Source organism: Porites lutea, chromosome 9, assembly GCF_958299795.1.
Source record: "Porites lutea chromosome 9, jaPorLute2.1, whole genome shotgun sequence".
In the NCBI taxonomy this organism is placed as follows: Eukaryota; Metazoa; Cnidaria; class Anthozoa; order Scleractinia; family Poritidae; genus Porites; species Porites lutea.
The window spans coordinates 2668211-2687500 of NC_133209.1; the positions used below are offsets into that span (position 1 = coordinate 2668211).

A 19290-nucleotide genomic window follows, 5' to 3' on the forward strand; every position below is an offset into this window, starting at 1 on the left:
AATAGACATGACTTTTTATGTAACTATAGCAATGGTTATCTTTTCATGAGTGAAGATAAACAAGTTATTTTCACATGTGAAGATATCATGTTTTCTCACAGAAGCTCACCTGGTATTTCAATGGTGTATAAATTTATTATATACAGCAAAGTCTGTATTAAGTGGACCCTATGTTACCCAGCCTGTGAACTTCAGTTGTCGCTTCACTCCACACAGGCTAATGTTGGGTGGATGAATAGCTCAGTTTATTCCAGGGGTAAAATAAAAACCATTCAAGGTTCAAACTATCAACATTCTACAATGTTAATCTCAATACAATTTATTGCAAAACGTTGGCACTTTTAATGTATGCATACCAAAGGAGCTACCCTAACTTCTTAACAAAACTTTGTCACAACGAGACAAGAAGACCTTAATAGAATCTAAATCTTTCCCAGCAAAACTGCATTATAAAACTTCTCTATCAATGGTAACCAACCGTTATAATAAAATACAAGTTTTGATCTACTCTTCTGCCAGACTGCTTTTACAATCTGCATCAGCCATTTTTCCTTTTACCTGGAAGCTGATGAGTGAGGAGAGCATGTTTGATGCCAGTCTGAAAAACTGTTTCAAATCTACAATCTGTATGTTAGGTTTAGCTTTAATATAGTAAAGGAGCTTTTTAATTTTAAGCTCAAATTCTGAAGTGTGACAAATGGAATATAAAATGAATGGAAGTTTCTCCTTTAGTATTTTCATATAGTATGGATTGGTACATTGCTGTTCACATGAAAAGTCTCTTTAGCAATACTGCCCTGTGGTACTGTTTGATACAAGACACAAGTTTGTTTTTTATGAAATTACTATGTGATTTTATGACCTCATGATGAATGGTCACTTTGAGACTAAGCTATCATAATGTTACTGTTACCTATATCTTTTTAGTGTAAAAATGAATTTTTTTACGTTACTTAATCCTCTCACTCTCCAAAGCTAATAATAATAATAATAATTTTACTCTGGGTATCCAGACGTTCGAACTGCAATAATAATAATAATAATAATAATAATAGTAATAATAATAATAATAATAATAATAATAACAATAATAATAATAATAATGGTTACATCCTTTTTTGTGTAACTTTTGAGTTTGAGGATGAAATTCTGTCATGTGGCCTTTTTTAAAATAGAACCTCTGGCAGTACTTTCACATAGCACTGTCTGTTTTGTGAGTTGCTCTAACTTCTGAGTCTGTAGATGACATCCTACAGTGTAGCCATTCAAATGAAACACCTTAAGCTGTACTTTAACATGATACTATTAATTATTTGTTTTGTACATACTGTAGCTATAACATTTGACTCTGGACTTAATCCCTATCACGAGACCAGTCCAATAAAACCTTATAATGTAACAGTACTTTTACACGGTCAATTGTTTTGTATGTGGTTCTAACTTTATGTTTGTGGACTGGTGTGACCATTCAAATGAGACTTCTTCAGCAGTACTTTGACATGACACTATTTGTCTTTCAATACTTTACAAAAGAGAAATAAAGCATTTTTCCTGTATGTTTTAAAAGGGTTAACTTGAAGAAGTGGGGTTTTACAGGTTCCCATATGCCAAGAAGATATTAAATAACGTACCGGTAATAATCCTACATGTTATACTTTCACTTCACACGTGTAAAGCTTAAAGATTGAAAGAAAGAATACATTAAGAATGTTGGAGCAAAGGAAAAAATATTTATATATAATATAGTTTTTGGCTTTTGATGGTATGGGGTGATTTCAATACTGAAGAGTTAACTCAAAATGCCCAAGCTGATTGTCAAAATCCAAGTTTATGATGAAATCATCTTCGTCGACAAACTGTTCAATCATTCGATCATCCATGTTCACAAGGATACTGAAAGAAAGGGAAAAAACTAAGGTGAATATTTCAAACACAAATGCATTTATAATTCTTTTTTTGTTTTCTTTCTGGATAACATGATAAGCATAATTATTATTGAAACACTGTAAATGGTAGAAATGCACTGATCATAAAAATCCTAGGATTTAATGTCCATTTTTCGTCATGATATAGATGTATAAATAGGTACTGTGTTAATGGGGGAATGACTGAAACGCAAAAATTTGCAACCAAACGCAAGCTTAAGATGTCAGCTTTTCAATTTTTTAAAGGTGTTATTAAAATTCAATTGACATTTCAGTGGATATAACTACATTTTGTACTTTTTACAATGACTGTATTATATAAGCATACATGTATGCAAGTTCTCAAAACAAGGGTCAAAAGAAATTTATGGGGAACAATAAAGAAAACGTGCATTGGCATCACTGCTTAATAGCTTACCCCTTCTTTGTCTTTTTATACACATTCTTGATCATTTCAGGTGGCATGCCATATTTACTAGCAACCTAAAAAGAAAAAAAAATTGAAAATGTTCTTACTCGATCAGCGCCAACAACAATCACTCAGAAGACCAAAATATAGATAAGAAGCAGAAAACAGGGACAAGTATAAATATTTACTGATGTTTGCAATGAATATTGGGTATGATAAGAAAAAAGAACATACTGCCTCAACCATATCGCCGACTGTCAAGCTGTCCAGCATCAATGCATTGTACACTTTTTCTTCTTCTTTCTTCACATAGATGGTAACAGCTGTGGAAGGAATGAAACACCAGAGTTAGATTTTTTAGTACTAGGATGTCCAGTGCTACTGGGATTTTTATATGGATGGTTATTCTGCATGCAGGAATAACCAGAAAGTCGTGCCCGATAGCCCGACTCTAGTGGATCTTATAACCAGGCTAGTGAATTCCACCCACCAGCCAGTAAGTTTTCTTGGAAATTAAATTACATATTAAGAACTGTCAGACAAATTGACATTCCTAATAATTTCACGTGGACGGAAAGCTGTTTTGCAAGTTGATCTAACAGAAGTGACATCGGCAGAAACAAGTGTCACATTGCATTTGACTTTCTTTGCACCCTGTTTTTTCTCAATACATTTTTCCTGAGAGAAGTGAAACACTTTGGCACAAGAAATATTTTGTCTCTAACCTGGTCTATTGGGTCTGTGGATTTTCTGAACTTTTACCCTGGGAACAACCTCTAAATCAGCAAGCTCATCCTGCGAAGTGAAGGGAATAACAGGCATATTAAGAAACTTCAAAATATCATATAACACTACTTGTAGGAAGAGACATAATTTACAAGTTCTCAAAATACCTTTGCCATGACAAGATGTGATTGCAGTGTCCTTTTATTTTCTCGATCCCTAAATTAGGCAACACGACATTGTCACAACTCTAGTAATTGACATACTAAGCAATAATATTGTCCATAAGTAACTCAAAAGCTACCGGTATTCATATTCACGAGAAAACACTTACTTAATTGATGCCAGAAGGGACAAAGTCTGCAGAGATGATTCTTCAAATCCTCCCTGTAAGCAAAGAGGAAAAGGCGATGAGGAAGAAGGTGACGACATAAATTGAAAATCAGTACTACAAGTAAACTGATTCAAAGTCTTGGGATTAAAAGTAATATTACTAATACAATGATCGCGAATGAATGATTGAATCCTGTTGACATCCTGTTACATTTATAGATGCAAGAATCATTTCTTCATTCCATTTCATACTTTGAATGCACTTTGTATAATTTTTGCATATTATACATAATTTCACAGCACTGTCAGCTACAACGTGGCACAAATACCTAGGCCTATTTAGCAAAGGCAATAAAATGTCAAATGAGAATTCATGCGAAAGAATGCAGAAAGGACTATACCTAAGTTTTGGTGATCAATTTGTCACTCTGACATGGATCACACAGATCATTAAATCTGAGTGTGTCATAATCACTTTTGTACAATTTCCTTTGCGCCACCTGTCTAAAGTTTTCATTGCCATGATCAAATGTCTTCGGTTACTGGTTCAAGATCTACAGTGTACCATTCTGTAAATTTACTCACATGTACATTGTGTACAGCTGGTGTAAACAGAACTGGCTTGGGTCCTAATGGGGTTGTTGTTTGAAGCTGGGTGTATTTACTTGGAGGATGAAACAGAGTTGTAGGTGAAACCATGTTGGGATCTGAAAAGATATCATTCAATTATTATAAAGAGGGAACTTTTGACACCAAATTAATAAAGTGGCAACAAGTGTTCAAAAACTGCAATTCCTTAAAATGCAGGATGACACAACAAAACACTTACATGTAAAACACACCACAATTAAAAACAAAGACGCCAACCAGTGAAGCATTGGTTACAGCTTGATCAAGCATTGGCACGGAAAATAAAAACTCTCAGATAAACACTCACCAGCACAAGCAGATGTATTTTGTTTCACCCATTTCTGAATTCTCTTTTCTGCACTTTTTGACTCATCTTTGTTCTTTCGTTCTGCACCCTGTAAGAATAACAGCAGCATTTTTACATGGACACAAAAATGTACCTCATTCTCAATGAGTATGTTGTTATTTGATGATAACTTAATACATTTTATGCCAACTCTCCCAGATTAACCAGGATCCTCCTGTAAAGAGCCCAGATGTTCCACTCCCATATGGGTCGCCAAACCTACAGACAGTGGTCATTTATGTTCGGTGCTGCAAGCTTGTGGAACAGACTTCCTGAGGAGTTTTAAGACTGCTCTACCTTGACATCTTTCAAAAACAAACTTAAGCGAATTGAAGTTTGCAAATTGTAATGAACAATCCTTAGCAATTTCTTAGTTAGTTCCTTAGTTAATCATAGCTTTTTGGTAGATTATTGCATTTTTTATTTTATTTTATTATTTATTTATTTATTCTAAGGGCGATGATGTTTTGATTATCGCGAGATATTAAGGTATCAGCCACCCTTCAGGACAGTCCGCGCGCGGATCGCTGTAGAGTTAGTTGTTTTTATAAAAACCCCTATAAACCATATATTTTAAAAGCTTCATAATTCCAGATTATGGATTTGAACTAACAAAAACGATTTACTTAAATGTGTTTCGAAATTGGAACGCTTTGTGTAAAAGTACACGTCTCTATAAATCATGTTCCACTCCCGTCGGAAATAAACGGAAGAAAACAATTAACACCACATTCGCTTCTCAACATGTTCCACTAAAAAACCGTGTCTCAGATTTTTGACAAGTGCGTTTGTTTTTCTTTTATTAGCAAATGAAGTTGGGGAAGGCAATTAGTCAACACTCTCTGTGTAAAAAAAGCTCTAGCTTTAAAATGAAAAGGAGTATTAAAATTCGCAGACACGGTTTTGTAGAAGAGATATATGGCAACACTCTGGCCAAATTTTAGCCAAATTGATTGAAAGGCTGCCGACTTGGAGTTCAAAACGTACGAGTCGATCAGCAAAATTTGCGTTCTGAGATAAAATAGAAAATACATTTTTGGCGGCATCCTACCTGGAATGAGATTATAACACCTAAATGTTTATTCTGATTGATATCAGAGAGGGATCAATTTTCTCTAACAATAGGACTTTGACAGGTAACATGTAACAGGAACAAACTTTTTATTGCTATCAACATCTTCAAGTGAACAGTTTAATTCTCCGTTGGAAAACTTCCACTCTTTTACACCACGAGAAGCACGGTTTAATTCTTTCTCGAGCGCCAGGCCAAGGAAACTAAAAAACTTTGAAGACGCCGAATGCCCACCACCGATTGCTCGAAGGCCAAGAACTGAGGCCCGGTTTTTCAAACGCTCTGCTCTTCTCGGAAGAATTAAAAACAGAATTTGTCTTGTGCGACGGCCAGCTTTCATTCTCGCACTGGATTCTCCAGGTAGAACCAAGTCCATGCTTAGTTGCTACATTTTCCATGACTTGGACTCTTGCCTGGCAAAATCGACAAGATACAGACTCGTCCAGTTTCTCAAGCAGCTTTTCGCTCAATACGATAGCTCGACCGCTTATTGTTTTCCACGTTCCATCAGCAGATGGGGTCGATGAGCTTAATTTGCTTTCTTCATCTGGTTGTTCAAGCTGGATTTTGGGTGGCTTGCACTCTCAGCAACTGCAGCATTTTCGCTTTTCTGAATATCCAACTCCTCGAGCCACTTCTCTTGCTGATAAAATGAGCCTTTGTCGCTCTCTGCCAATTTTGCGGCCCATTCTTTGTCAAACTCGCTCCTCGATTTCTTTTTCGTTCTCAGTTTCGATGACGAAAACGGACACGACCTTTTCTTTTTTTTGGCGGCATTTTCACCGAAACAAACGCTAAATATCCACGGAGAATACTAAAGGCTATAAACAACGCGAAGGCAATTCGCACGTGTTGTGTCAAAGCACGCACTCGGTATCACGTTACTAGTTCACAGGCAAGTTAATTGATATAACACGGGTATGACAGATCTTGTTAACGATCAATTAAGATAATTAACGAGAAAAAATCTTTTATCCCCGATATCTTTCGACAGAAATAATATTTGCTTCTGATTTTTTTTTAAAAGAAAGCTCTCACGCATATCTATTTGAAAACGTTGAAACCTCAAATATGGAAAAATGGCAATTTTAAGGGTGGCTGATACCTTAAGTGCTACCCTCAATAAAAAAAGTTTTATTATTATTAGTATATATTATTATTATTATTGTTATTAACCTCACGGATAAAGTTGACTTTTGTACTTTTCTGTGCATTAGTTTAGTCTTTAGCCACATTCAAAAGGGAAATTGTCCAGATTTCAGATCTCCAGAGGTTGGCATCTCTGTTTTCAGTACTTACTTTGTCTCGAAATACTTTAATCTGACAGAAAGCCCTGTGAATTGGTTCAGCATCAGGGTTGTTTATGTCTTCATAAGTGTCAATCTGGAGATGAAGAGGGATGCCCTACCAAGAAAACAATGCACAACTATTATTACTCAGAAAAAACTAGCCTTGTAAGCCCCATTTCAGCATAGTGTATGTAACTAGAAGAGCCTTGATTGACAAGTGGACACTACAAAGTACATAATTAATTATGCTATCATTCAATGACACATGATTGTTGGACTTTGACATTATTTAACCTGCTGGAAATATAAAAGGATGCGCAAATATCATGGTGTATTAAACTGTCAGCAAATTGACATATTACGCTATGATATCCTATTTTGGAGCTATAACTAAAGGACTTTTAGTGGAATGGAAACTCAAAGTTCTGTCTTCGTTAGATGTAGATCTATGCATTGGAAACATTTCACTTGTTGCTCAAAGAGAAAAATTAACGTGGAATTGGTTATGATGAAATGGTGCATGGATCCATACTGTTAGTTAGGTACAGCGATTTGAAAAACTACAACTAACATATACACTAGCAAAGGTTTGTGCACGTGTCTGCTTCATACAGGTTTCAGTGTATTTGTAACTTTATTGCTTTTACAATGTATACCAACCCAGGTATGCGACATTACAATGAACCTCAAAATGACAAAAAAACAAATCAAAAGGTGAATTTCTAACCTTGACACCCTTCTGTGAGGAGAAATCTGTACTCAAGCAGTTGATTCTGATTACTATCTTTGCATTCAGGTGAGGGCTCCATGTAAACCCAGCAGCATTGTAAGATATCTCGTCTATATTTTCTTCAATATTCTGGCATGACTTTCGATCTGAAGGAGGAATTTCAAGTCAGGTAGTAAAACAGTTAACTAGGTTACAAATTATAACAAGATAATGGACATTAATCAGTCATTTGTCACATGACAACATATCCAGATAAGGAATGAAGCGACCTTAATGACAACTCATGCAGAAAAAAAACTATTGAAAAGGATAATTATTTCTGATATTCACGAGTAATAAGATGCAATAACAAATAATTTAAAGATTGTTACATACAAGGTTTTACACAATATGAAAATGACACTACTGTCTCATTTGATTCAGGGCAAGAGAATATTTCCTTGACAAGCAAAGGTTCATAAATTTGTTGTATGTGCAGCACATGGATTAAAGCAGTATGCAAACTTGGCCCATATATATTTTGATATATCTCTCAGTGTCCACTATAATTTCATCAAGGGACAAACTTGCTGGCCATTGTTGTGACTGTTTTTGTGACCATTTCGGTGATCAAGAAATGCTTTTGGCATTACACCTCCAAGGCAACAATGTTTTACAGAGGACACTGCAAGGGTTTGCGAGATATGTATTTCTAGCATTATCTTACCAATATCAAATGCGCGCTGTTGAGGATTTGGTTGCTGACTGTGCCAGTATTGCCAGTGTTCACACTCTGTTCTTGGATCTTTCTCGTCTCGGAAAACCAAGTGAACATATGACTGTGGGAATGTAAAAGAAAAATTATGTGGTCAATGCAGTCTTGAAACTTTTTAACTTCAGACACTGCAATCAGTCAGAACTATAACAGTATGAGACCAATATGATGGACAAACAAAGGTGATTTTGCAAGGCCATTTCAGGTCATTTTTGATTTTGCTTGGTGCACTGTACAGATTTAGAGACTCCATAACACACCTGTGTTGTATAGAATACAAAACGCTAACAATAATACATTGACATTAATTTATTCTCTTACTATAAGTTACATCTACTTTTTTTTTCATTTACTGAATTCTCTTCATTACTGTAGCTTCCAAAAACTTGAAAAAAAATTCTAAGCTTCTTGTGGAACAACAATGTTGTACCTTGACTCTCTGAATTTCACCATCTGTGGAAGGAGGATCTACATTTCCCTCAAAACCTATGGCATAAAATTGTCCTAAACAAGAGAGAAAATATAATAGTTAAACAAATTCAAAGAAAAAAGTTAAGCATAACACTGAACAAGGAGTTAAGAGGGTAAATAAAAACTCTGTAAGGTTAATGAACATTATAAGCATTCTGATCAAGCCATACCTTTGTTTAGATATGTTAGAGTGTCATCCCCTCTTCTTTGAATTATAGACGTAGGAGCTTCGAGTATGAACGTATACCTAAATCAAGGTACCGGGATAATGTCATTCATAGTAACTATGTATTTTATGCACTCAAATGTCTTTTTCAAAAAGTTCTTGCTTATGAGTGAGCAAATAATATTTGCAGTATATAGCTATACGATGTAGTGGCTGTTCACTCATTAAGCATATTAATTTGACCTCTTTTTGCAAGGTTAAAAATATATATGTCTCTTAAAAGTAAGCCCAGTAATTATCCTAAAGTTTGAGTAAAAATGATTCCAGGAGCAACTAGGAAAGGAGAATTAGAAAACACAATGATAGGAGTCACACATACTTGTCTTGAGCTGAGAAAACTGTAGGTGTGGATTTCAGCGATTGGGTGTACGGAGAGAAGTTAAAAGCCTGTAAACAAAAAATGAACAAACATCACAAAGAATTCTAGGATAAACTTACAAACAAACAATGCAACTGGTGGTTGGAAAATTGGTAAAAGTGGATGACATTCAATTTGTCACCAATATTGATAAGTTTCTAGTACACCGTATGTACGAAGAGCACATAATGACCAAGAGAGAGCAACTCCCATACTAAGCTGATGTTATGGCATTTTTACGATCACTTTCTTTTTTCATTCATTTTAGAGCACTTTTTCCCTCAGAAATTGAAGCTCTGCTCTCTCTATGAGTGCATTGCAAGTAAAAGATATCACAAAGGAAAACTTACAGCCATTAAAAGGTCAAACAAATACCATTTTCAGGCCTGTATGTTTTGCTGACAGGTTTGTGAGACCTAACACATGTTCTAAATTTGGACCAAAATCATTCTAACAAAAATGGTTGGTGATTATGCCGTGACACAGGTGAACCTCTCTAAGGAGACCTGGCATTTTCCATCAAATCATTGGTTTTTCTACAAAGTTGTTGAATACCAAAAATTTATTGTTATATGTGGTAGATTGACTGCTACTAGTGAGCCTGCACAACCACAATGTCATGATGATGATGAAAACAAGAATATAAAGAAAGTAACTGATTCAATAGCAAAACAAATCCTTTGAATGTACAGCATACTCTTTGTGCATTTCTTTGCTATCGTCGCACATCATTAACATTGTCAAACTTAATCAGAAAGGCAATGCAATTGTTAGTGTAATCTTTATGATCATCGTTTCACCAACAGTGATCGTTGGGACTTTGATTTTCTTGGAAATACCCATGCAGAGTCTCACAATTACTTGGAAATTTATTGCTACTGTACAGGTTATGGACTCCTGGTGTATTCCAATACAAACCTCGGGAGGTGTGGTGCTGAGAGAAAGTGGCGACACATCACTAACTTGTGGGTTTCCTTTTGTGGAAGGTGGGTACGAAGACGGACGTCCAATGGAAATGGGTGCATGACTACAACTAGACGTACTGTTGAAAAAAAAGAGTGAAAAAATAGCACACGATTTTTAACAATGAAGCAGGAGCATTGGGGTGGCAAGTTAAACCCACCAAAATGTGCTCCTGTGTAGTGACACCTCATCAGTATGGAATTTCTGCATTTGTTCCTCAGATGTCATTTTGCATGGAAACCAGTGGTGAAGTTGCTGTTGGCTGTTTTCTTAGGCTAGTCAATCTCAAGTGATTTGAATACAGTACGTTATAGATGCAGTTTCTTAATTTTCCTCCCTCCTATCATGTCAGTTCTTCTCATTACTATGTGAGTGGGACTCATTACCTTGATAATAGAGACCTGAAGATGCAACGTTTCTGCCTACGGGTACAGGTAAGCGACCATGTTTGCCACATGTTTATATGAAAGGCAGTCATTATTTTTCAGACGTGATAATGGTGTTACTGTTCTACCTGGTAGCCTACCGTTTCTCTGCGGTAACAGGCAACCTACCCATGTAATTCATGACTATGCATACCGGTAATTTACCCATAGCCGTGCATTAAAACGGTGTATCTTAAGATCTCTAATATCTTGGGTGGTTAATGTCCAAATTATTCATCACTGGTTCAATTTTTTGTTTTCCTCTGTTTCTATGTATGTTAATGTGTGACTGAGCAAAAATAAAGGAAAATTTACACAAAACTGACAACAAATTGACCACACCTTAGACAAATAAAAATCTTCTGCTACAATCTCAACAACAAATCCTAACATAATGTAAATAATTTTACCTTGGCTGTACTTTAATTTGTTGCCCTATAGCAATGGCCTAAAGAAAAGAAAATTAAAAAAACAAATAGAAGTGAAATGCTACGTACAAAACACCAGTGAAAATAAGCACAATTACAACCACGAAAAGTTTTATCACATCACAAATAAAAATAATAAAAGATTACACATTTAAGTACCTTTATGTTTGACGGAATTTTTTCTTGTTTAGGAGTAACATGGTGGTTGCCATGGTCACTTTGCACTGATGATGCACTGAAATAACAAAAGATGGACAGTCGCTCAAAAATATACCATAAAATTCCGAAAATAAGCCCCTCCAAATATAAGCCCCCCAAACTCGTAACGCAAAAAACCCTTCGTTAAATCGCCCCTCCAAATATAACTCCCAGGGGGGCTTGTACTTGGAAATTGTCCTCAAAAACAAAGTAAGACAAAGCAAAAATGGTCAATTTCCTTCCAACTATAAGGCTAGCCAAATCAATTTTGAAACGCAAATTTCCCTCTGTGGATAAGCCCCTCCGAATATCAGCCCCTCCGAATATCAGCCCCTCCAAAAATAAGCCCCTCAAAAAGGGCTTTTGAAAAATATAAGCCCTGAGGCTTATTTTCAGAATTTTACGGTAGCTAAGGATGATCTTTCATTATACATTTCCCTGCTGGGTTTTACATGTGAGCCAGTCCCTTGAACACTTGTTTGTTTAATTACTGTCTAACAGAGAGCTTGCTCACCACCAATAAGCTTCTCTCATCTGAACAGAACAGCTATTAACCCTTTAAGCCCCAGTATCAACGTACAAATTCTCCAAACTGATCTCCATACATTTCCTTACTTAAGGAATTACTTGAGAGAATTTGATGATAGATCAGGGCATTTTCTTTCAGGTGATCATTTTATTAATTCTCATAACTTATCTCTTGACAGTGTATGGATATTGTTAGGAGAAAATTGATCTCGGTCACTATTGGGACCAATGTTAGTTCCAGGTTGATAACATTGACAAGCATTAGCTAGACCTTTGCAAAGGTAGGATACACAAGAAACCTCTGAACTCTTACCTATGCTTTGGGCTTTTAATTTGCTGTACTGCTTGCAGAAAACTAAGAGTGGCTTGCTGAGGAAAGCAGAATAGTAAATGGTTATAAATAAACAATGGAATAAAGAGGGACGGACTGTTAGTTAATCAAGGCTGCACTCTAAAAAAAATTGAAGGGAGCGCAATGCTTTGAAACTGTGAAATCCAAGCTGCACGAGTTTTATTTCTAAGAAAAAACTTGGGGCCAGTTATTTAAAGAGAGTTTCGCCACTGTTTAACAAAAATGTGTTCTAAGCCATTTTCAGTTTACCTTATGCTTTTATCTTCACACCATTTATCTTGAAAAGTTGCTTGAAGGCATAAGGCATAGAATAGAAAAACATTTCTCTTCTTAAAATAAACTGCTAAGGATGAGACCTGGAGGTCCAAAAGTTTTCTAAACCGCAGCCTAAGTCATACTTCAATTAAATAACTGACTCTTAGATTTTCTAGCCCCTTGGGAGCAAAAGTTAGGCACCATGGGCTACCGGGTGCTGTTAGAGCACAGCCTTGTTAACATTATGAAAGATGTCAAATTATAACGTGGTTTGAAAAAATACACACTGCACACTGTAGTTTTAGTTATTCTTTTATGGTCCCTTGTCACGACTAATCTTAGTTTGCACTCTTTGGATAGGATGCAGTGATTAGCATGATGTGACCTTCTTGTTTGGACCCATGGAAGAACCTGAAGAGCTTCCCAAGCTGATTTCTAATGGCTTACCTCAGATTGTGATGGACTCCCAGAATCAGAATCACTGTTTGCTCCTTGAGAGTGATTGTTTCCAGCTGATGAATTTGCCTGTCCACTGTTCCCCCCAGATGTACTATAGGAATATACAGTTCCAAGATAGATTGTATAAGCCTCTGGGAAGCAGACTACCTCATCTGCCTTGTACTTTAAGGGCAAGCTTAACATGGCCTGTGCCAGGCTCTTGGTCAGTATAGATAAACGAAAAAAAGTGGCCGCATGCAAAGAAAGTTGTGTCCTATAGCACAGGACTAGTGTATGCAAGAGGTCTGCTTTAATTGTACAGTGGGAGCTTTCGTAACAGGACACTCTTGGAACATGCAAAAAGTGTCCATAACGGGTGAATGTAAAAATATAGAGTTTGTATGGGAGTTGAGAATAACAAGGTTTTGTGAACGTGGCCGTAAGTAGAACTGTCCAATCTGCTTGCCACAGTGTCCATTAAGAGAGCTACTTATCCAATAGGACAGTAGAAAGAAGAGAAAGGCAGAAAAACTGTGTGCAACTAACATGACAGGGCTATTAGTTGCGTGTTTCACTGCGATCTTCTCTTAACATATCCTCGGAGACCCAGGTGCAGTCAGTCAGGTCAAAGTAAGCGTGTTGGAATAATCACGATAGAGACTGAAAAAACACGACTTCACTTTTCAAGCGACATTTTAGAGGCCATCAGCTATCGTGGTATCTTAAACTCCGTAATATTTATGCAAGCGTGAATACCTGTTGTAATAAAAATACCCTTAAATATGTTTCCTTGTTTTAGTTTTAGCATAGGCAGTATTTTGAAATAGGGAGTTTATATTAAACTGAAAGTTTCCTGTCTGCATGCATTTCTTTGGTGCACGAGCAGACAAGCTGTGATTGAGACAATAGCTGTCGTGTATGAACTCACAAAAAGAACTCAGGAGATGCTGTTTGCCGATTGGGTACAACAATACAAAACATTTTTTGTGCCCAATCAGGAGCCAGCATTCGCTTGACCGTTTGGAAATAGTCTGATCAGAGTCAGTACTCAGGGGCTCTTCTACCCGTGCTTGAAAACTTTTGTCGCACTTTTTCTCCCAGCCTGACTGACTGCCCCTGTGTCTCCGAGGATGCACTTACCATGACTGTGTTCTGGTCTTTTACAAACAGATTTATTAAAAGGAAGTTTGACTGAAAATTTTTTCAAACATAATTACTGTCATGCTTGTCACACAAGGTTTTGACGTCTCCTGTCCTTTACCATCCTAGCCCCCGTTGTTCAAACGTTGGATAGCGCTATGTACCGGATAAATCACTATTCAGCGGATAAGTATTAGGGAGACCAATATCATTGCGTTATCCACTGGACAGATTTTTATCTGGGGGAAAGCGCTTTCCAACGTTTGAACTAATGATAACCTAAGTCATCTACAAATGCACACATGGTCCAACTCAATAGACCTTGGGAAGACTTTAACTAAATATATTTTGTAACATCTCCAGAGGCAAATATTAAGTCTGTAAGTGTCACTTAGACTTTCCTCTCGTGATGCGTGCTTCCTGTTCCTATGCATATAATATTATGTAATAAAAAGTAAAACTACATGAACTTGGCCGAACATCTTGAATCAAAGCGGGACATAAAATATAAATGTACGGATCACAAAGTAAATACCTTTTTCCTGACAACAAAAAAGTATTTGTCAAAACATGATCCATCGACGCGTACAGTTGATTATGACACATCAAAACACTACTGGTTTTAATGATCGAGAGGAAAAAACCTACAGCGACTTCTATAAATGTTATATAAGCTTAACAACAAAGCAAGCATATAAACTTACATTCATCAATCCACCTTTTGGTTCGCCAGGTTTTATTAACCACATGGGATGTGAAAAAAGGCTAACGATAAACAGTTCTGATCGGTCCCTTACACTGCAATGAGTTATACAGGATTTGTGTCACTATCTAAACCAAACATGGCGTAAAAAAACGTACCCCTGATTAGAAGGAGAAGGGGGTGCTGGGTTTGACTCCTCGGTGACTTCGTAATAGTCGTACAAAAACCCAAGATTGGACGCCATACTTAAGTCCTCTCCGTTCACCAGTAGCGAATTTGCTAAGGTAGAATCCATCTGTGAAACATAAGCTTTCCAACTACGGTCGTCGCGCACATCGCGCACTCCATCGCCAGTTGGTGAACCGACTGTCGTCTTCGAGCTACTTCCCGAAGAAACAACAATCGGATTTCCCTCTGCAGTTACTTTTCCTGCCATTCTAACCGTCAGATCAGTGCCTTTCCTAGGTGAGAAAAACAGCAGCTCGTTAAATTAACGGAACAAAAGACAAGAAAGAAACGGGTAAAAAAAATAAAAAATCCGCGCGCATATCCTGAACGCCCGCGCCGAAGGAAAACACAATGATGCGACAAAGGACCCAGTGGATCGAAGACGAGCAACTTCCTAATCTGAAAATACTTTGAAAAAAGATCGCGCAAGATACTTGCCTCCTAGCTGTGTCGGCCATGGCAAAAGAAATGCCAAACGCCAGAAACCTTCCAATCCATCTGAAATCACAATTTTTTTTTTGGTGTTGGTCCACACGCTGTTGTCCCTCTCCTCTTTAACCGAAATGACTTTTATCGGAGACTGAAAACGAGTGGCGCGATCATTGTCTTGAACAGTCGATAAGCCGTCGTTTACCAAATATGGAGGTTATCGTCGCAGACGCAACCTGGTGATGAAATTTTTACCAAGGTGAAGGGCCTTCGTGACGTCCTCGAAAAAAAACAGAACTGCCTTTTAGAAAAATTTAGAAACTATGATAGCTAGTCTCTTGCGCTTCAAATAGACTTCTCTTGACTGTGCATTTCATAAAGTTCAAATATTTAGCTTGATAATAGTTCAAATTTCAGAATTAGATTTGGATTTAGCAAGTGTGCTTATTAAAATTTAATAGAACAAGGTCACAAAACAAGGATGATGCGTAAAGAATATTTGTAACTCAATTAAAAATCCGTGTAAAATTTATGAACAGGAAGTTTACAGTCTCTTTCGAATTTTATGAGCGTCAACCCGGAAACCTGGGCACAAGTAGTAGTGGTCTTAAAATGGCGGCCATCAAACACAATCTGCAGCGAGATCTCTTCAAACCAAACGAGGAGAGACTTTATGCAGTTGTGAGCGTGACTAAAGTTGGCAAAAAGAAGAAAGCAAGCTTTCTTTGTGTGGCTGGTATGGATTAATTTGCATTTAACTGACATGTAGTATTTCTTTTCTCAAAAGTCGTGTTTCTTTCCGTATGTCTGTTTACATGGACAATTTTATGCCAGCGAGTCAGCTGGCAATTTTGAATGGCTAAATAATTGTTTGTATATCTAAGGGCTAGAATTTATTTTCGGAAGCATTCCTGCTTTCTCACAAGGGAGCTCTCCGCCAGGGGGGTGCCAATTGCCTATATATTTTGATCTCACTTACAATATATATGCTTATGGGTGCACAGTCATGTAACTGTCAGGGCTTTGCAAGAAATAGGCCATTGCATTATAATATACGTACCCAACCGGTTGAGGACTAACTCTGTCTTCGTACCCCTGAAGATTAAATAAAATTGCATTCACCATTGAGGACTTCCACAAAACATGGGTTTACTCCTGAAGAATATAGGTTTACCCCTGAAATTTTCCTGAAAATTAAAGCTCCACCCCACTAAGAATTCCATATTTTTTTATTCTGCCCCTAAAGAAATCCTCAGTTTTTATAACATGCCCCTGAAGAATTCCATGGTTTCGTCAACTGGGGGTGGAGGGCGGGTATGGATATTATAATGCAATAGCCCATTAAAGAAAGCAGAAGGAGAAAAGAAGAAAGCATGAAATTGTTGTAGATTTATTTTTGCTTTTACTCTTATGTCCTCTCCTTCTTTAGTGACTGAAGTGAAACCAGAAACAGTGTCCATTTATCAAGTTAAAAGAACTGAAAAAGATTCTTATAAGAAGAGATCAAACTGGAGACTGAAGGACCTCAAGCTCATCGATGGCAAAGATGAAACAAATGTGAGAATAGACAACACTGACTTGGCTGGAGTTAATGACATGCAAGATATTCTTACAACACACAAGTCATAATTTCATTAGCCTGCGAACGGCAGACATTTCTCCTCGCTTATCGGCGCTGAAGGGCGTTTCGCGAGGAGGAACGTCTGCAATTCAGCGACAGAAATTCCATACTGATGACGCAAAATCTGTCCGGAATCTGGTCAGAAGCGCTAATTGGTCGACGGAGTAGTTTCATTGTTCTAGCTGTTGTTTACAAATGACAGACAAAAGACCAAAGGCCACAAATCTCTAACAAAACAGTCAATACTTGCGGAGTATAGTTTTCTCTAGAAGTAGCATTTGAGTTTTGCTGGAGGTCATTCGCAGATGAACACAACACTTTTCCGAAATCGACCAGGGGAAAAGTAAAATTGAACAAATTTGCATTTGGAACCCCATGACTACCTGATTTATTATGTAAACATTGATTTACGTCATCAGTATGGAATTTCTGTTGCTGAGTCGCAGACGTTCCTCCTCGCGAAACGTCCCTCAGCGGCGATGAGTGAGAAGAAACGTCTGCCGTTCGCAGGCTATAATTTCATCTCCTCTTACATTGATTTGTTTTTTAGGAAAATCCAGAGTTTCATCTTCATTTTGATAAGACTTACAAGTGGGTAGCAAGCAGTGTTCAGGACAAGAACAACTTCATCATTGCATTGTGGAGGGTAAGCAACAGCTTTTAAGTTTCTGTGTTCAATTTAATAATGTTAGTAAAAATTATGCTTTGCTATTGGAAGCGTAAAATTGGCTGGATCTGCTTTTCCTAAACAACCTTACAAGTTTCTAAATTGTAATATTTTCCTTGCTTGGGTTTTTTTCTGTTTTTTTAACTCATCTCATTTATAAAAATTACTTGAGACCAGTACAGTACTTGGGCCACATCCTCGAAGGTCAGAGCATTTCTATTATTTTGACTAACTACAGGTGCTAGGCTATCATAAATGCGTTTTAATAAAATAGACATAGAGATCTTTTATTTTGGCTCTCCTTAGTAGAAGAGTGGATTGCAATTAGGTGGGAAGATCACAAGCAGTTGTAACAGCACATGCTCAACTTTTTGTTTATTTCTCGCTGTTTAGCTGTGTGAAAGGCATTTGACTCAAAGGAAGCCAGCATTGTTGCATGTCAGTGTAATTGAAGGTACTAAAACCAGATGAGTAATACATACCTGCCAACCCCCGGAGTACAAAAATCTGGAGAGGTCTAGAATTCTTTGCATTGTAAGAAATTCATTTTCGACAATGTCTGAATACTCTCCAAAAATCACCCTAAGGCCTTCTGAATGTTCCCGACGTCGATAACTGGATGCGAAACCGTGCCAACTTTCTACCATGTATCGTCCAATTTGATTGGTTGATTTCTGACCAATAACTATATGCATTAAATTATATATATCAATTTGATTGGTCTGTTTTACATTTTCCGATCGAGAACAGCTCAAATAAGAGTACTAAACCCACTTCTTGTTTTATTTTCCTTTTTGACATCTCTTGCCGCTGGGGACGTTTTGTGAGGAGGAACGTCTGCAACTCAGCGACCGAAATTCCATGCTGATAATGCAAATCAATGTTTACATAATGAATCTGGTAGTCATGGGGTTCCAAATATAAATTTGTTCAATTTTGCGTGTCTTCTGGTCGATTTTGGTGAAGTGTTGTGTTCATCTGCCAACGAGCTCCAGCAAGACTCAAATGCTTCTTCTAGAGAAGACTATATTCCACAAATATTGACTGTTTTGTTAGAGATTCTTCGTGTTTACATTTGACCTTTGGGGCCTTTTGTCTTTGTCATTCATAAACAATAGCTAAAACAATGTAACTACTCCTTCAACCAATCAGCTCTTCTGACCAGATTCCGGACAGATTTTACGTCATCAGTATGGAATTTCTGTCATTGAGTCACAGACGTTCCTCCTTGTGAAACGTCCCAGCGGCGAAAAGCGAGGAGAAATGGATGTTTTCGCAGGCTATGACATCTCAAAAATAAAACGAAATTGATGAAAAAATTTTGAAAAAGGCCATGGTATGTATTTCCCAGGAGATCTGGTGCTCTAACCGGGAGATTTGATAAAAAACTTGGAGACTCCTAGGAAAACCGGGAGAGTTAGCAGGTATGGTAATATTGTTATTACATACTTATCCCTGGAGACAAAAGCAGAATACCTGGTGCTGAAAAAGCAGAGCCTTCAAAACATCCATTCTTATTTTCTAATCACATCTTGCAATGTTTGGGAGATGGCTGTTTAATAATGGCTCTAGATGCATCATCTTTAATTCCTTGTATACTAGATAAGTAGTAACCAAAGGATACGGAGTGCAGATGACAATGATCGAAG

The 19290-nt window shown here is 37.2% G+C and overlaps 2 protein-coding genes across 3 annotated transcripts in view; one reads left to right on the forward strand and one right to left on the reverse strand.

The window, feature by feature from the left end:
* Positions 1-303: 303 nt before the first annotated feature.
* LOC140947200 (grainyhead-like protein 2 homolog) lies at positions 304-15518 on the reverse strand. The gene is made up of 21 exons (XM_073396263.1): positions 15363-15518; positions 14855-15157; positions 12863-12965; positions 12122-12177; positions 11242-11317; positions 11065-11102; positions 10185-10308; positions 9228-9295; positions 8853-8929; positions 8642-8715; positions 8164-8275; positions 7455-7603; positions 6738-6842; positions 4328-4415; positions 3976-4097; positions 3392-3444; positions 3228-3276; positions 3060-3129; positions 2569-2657; positions 2344-2408; positions 304-1893 (listed from the first exon to the last, which is right to left on the reverse strand). Exons 1-21 carry the CDS (start codon positions 15380-15382, stop codon positions 1776-1778), a joined length of 1959 nt encoding a protein of 652 aa, XP_073252364.1. The 5' UTR covers positions 15383-15518; the 3' UTR covers positions 304-1775.
* A 414-nt stretch (positions 15519-15932) lies between these two features.
* LOC140947681 (exocyst complex component 1-like) overlaps positions 15933-19290 on the forward strand; it is a 19996-nt gene continuing 16638 nt past the window's right edge. For both annotated transcript variants that reach the window (XM_073396852.1, XM_073396853.1), the window contains exons 1-4: positions 15933-16089; positions 16783-16910; positions 17525-17620; positions 18035-18095. In XM_073396852.1, the coding sequence (XP_073252953.1) occupies positions 15966-16089; positions 16783-16910; positions 17525-17620; positions 18035-18095 (409 nt within the window). In that variant the 5' untranslated portion in view covers positions 15933-15965. The remainder of the gene's footprint in view (positions 16090-16782; positions 16911-17524; positions 17621-18034; positions 18096-19290) is intronic.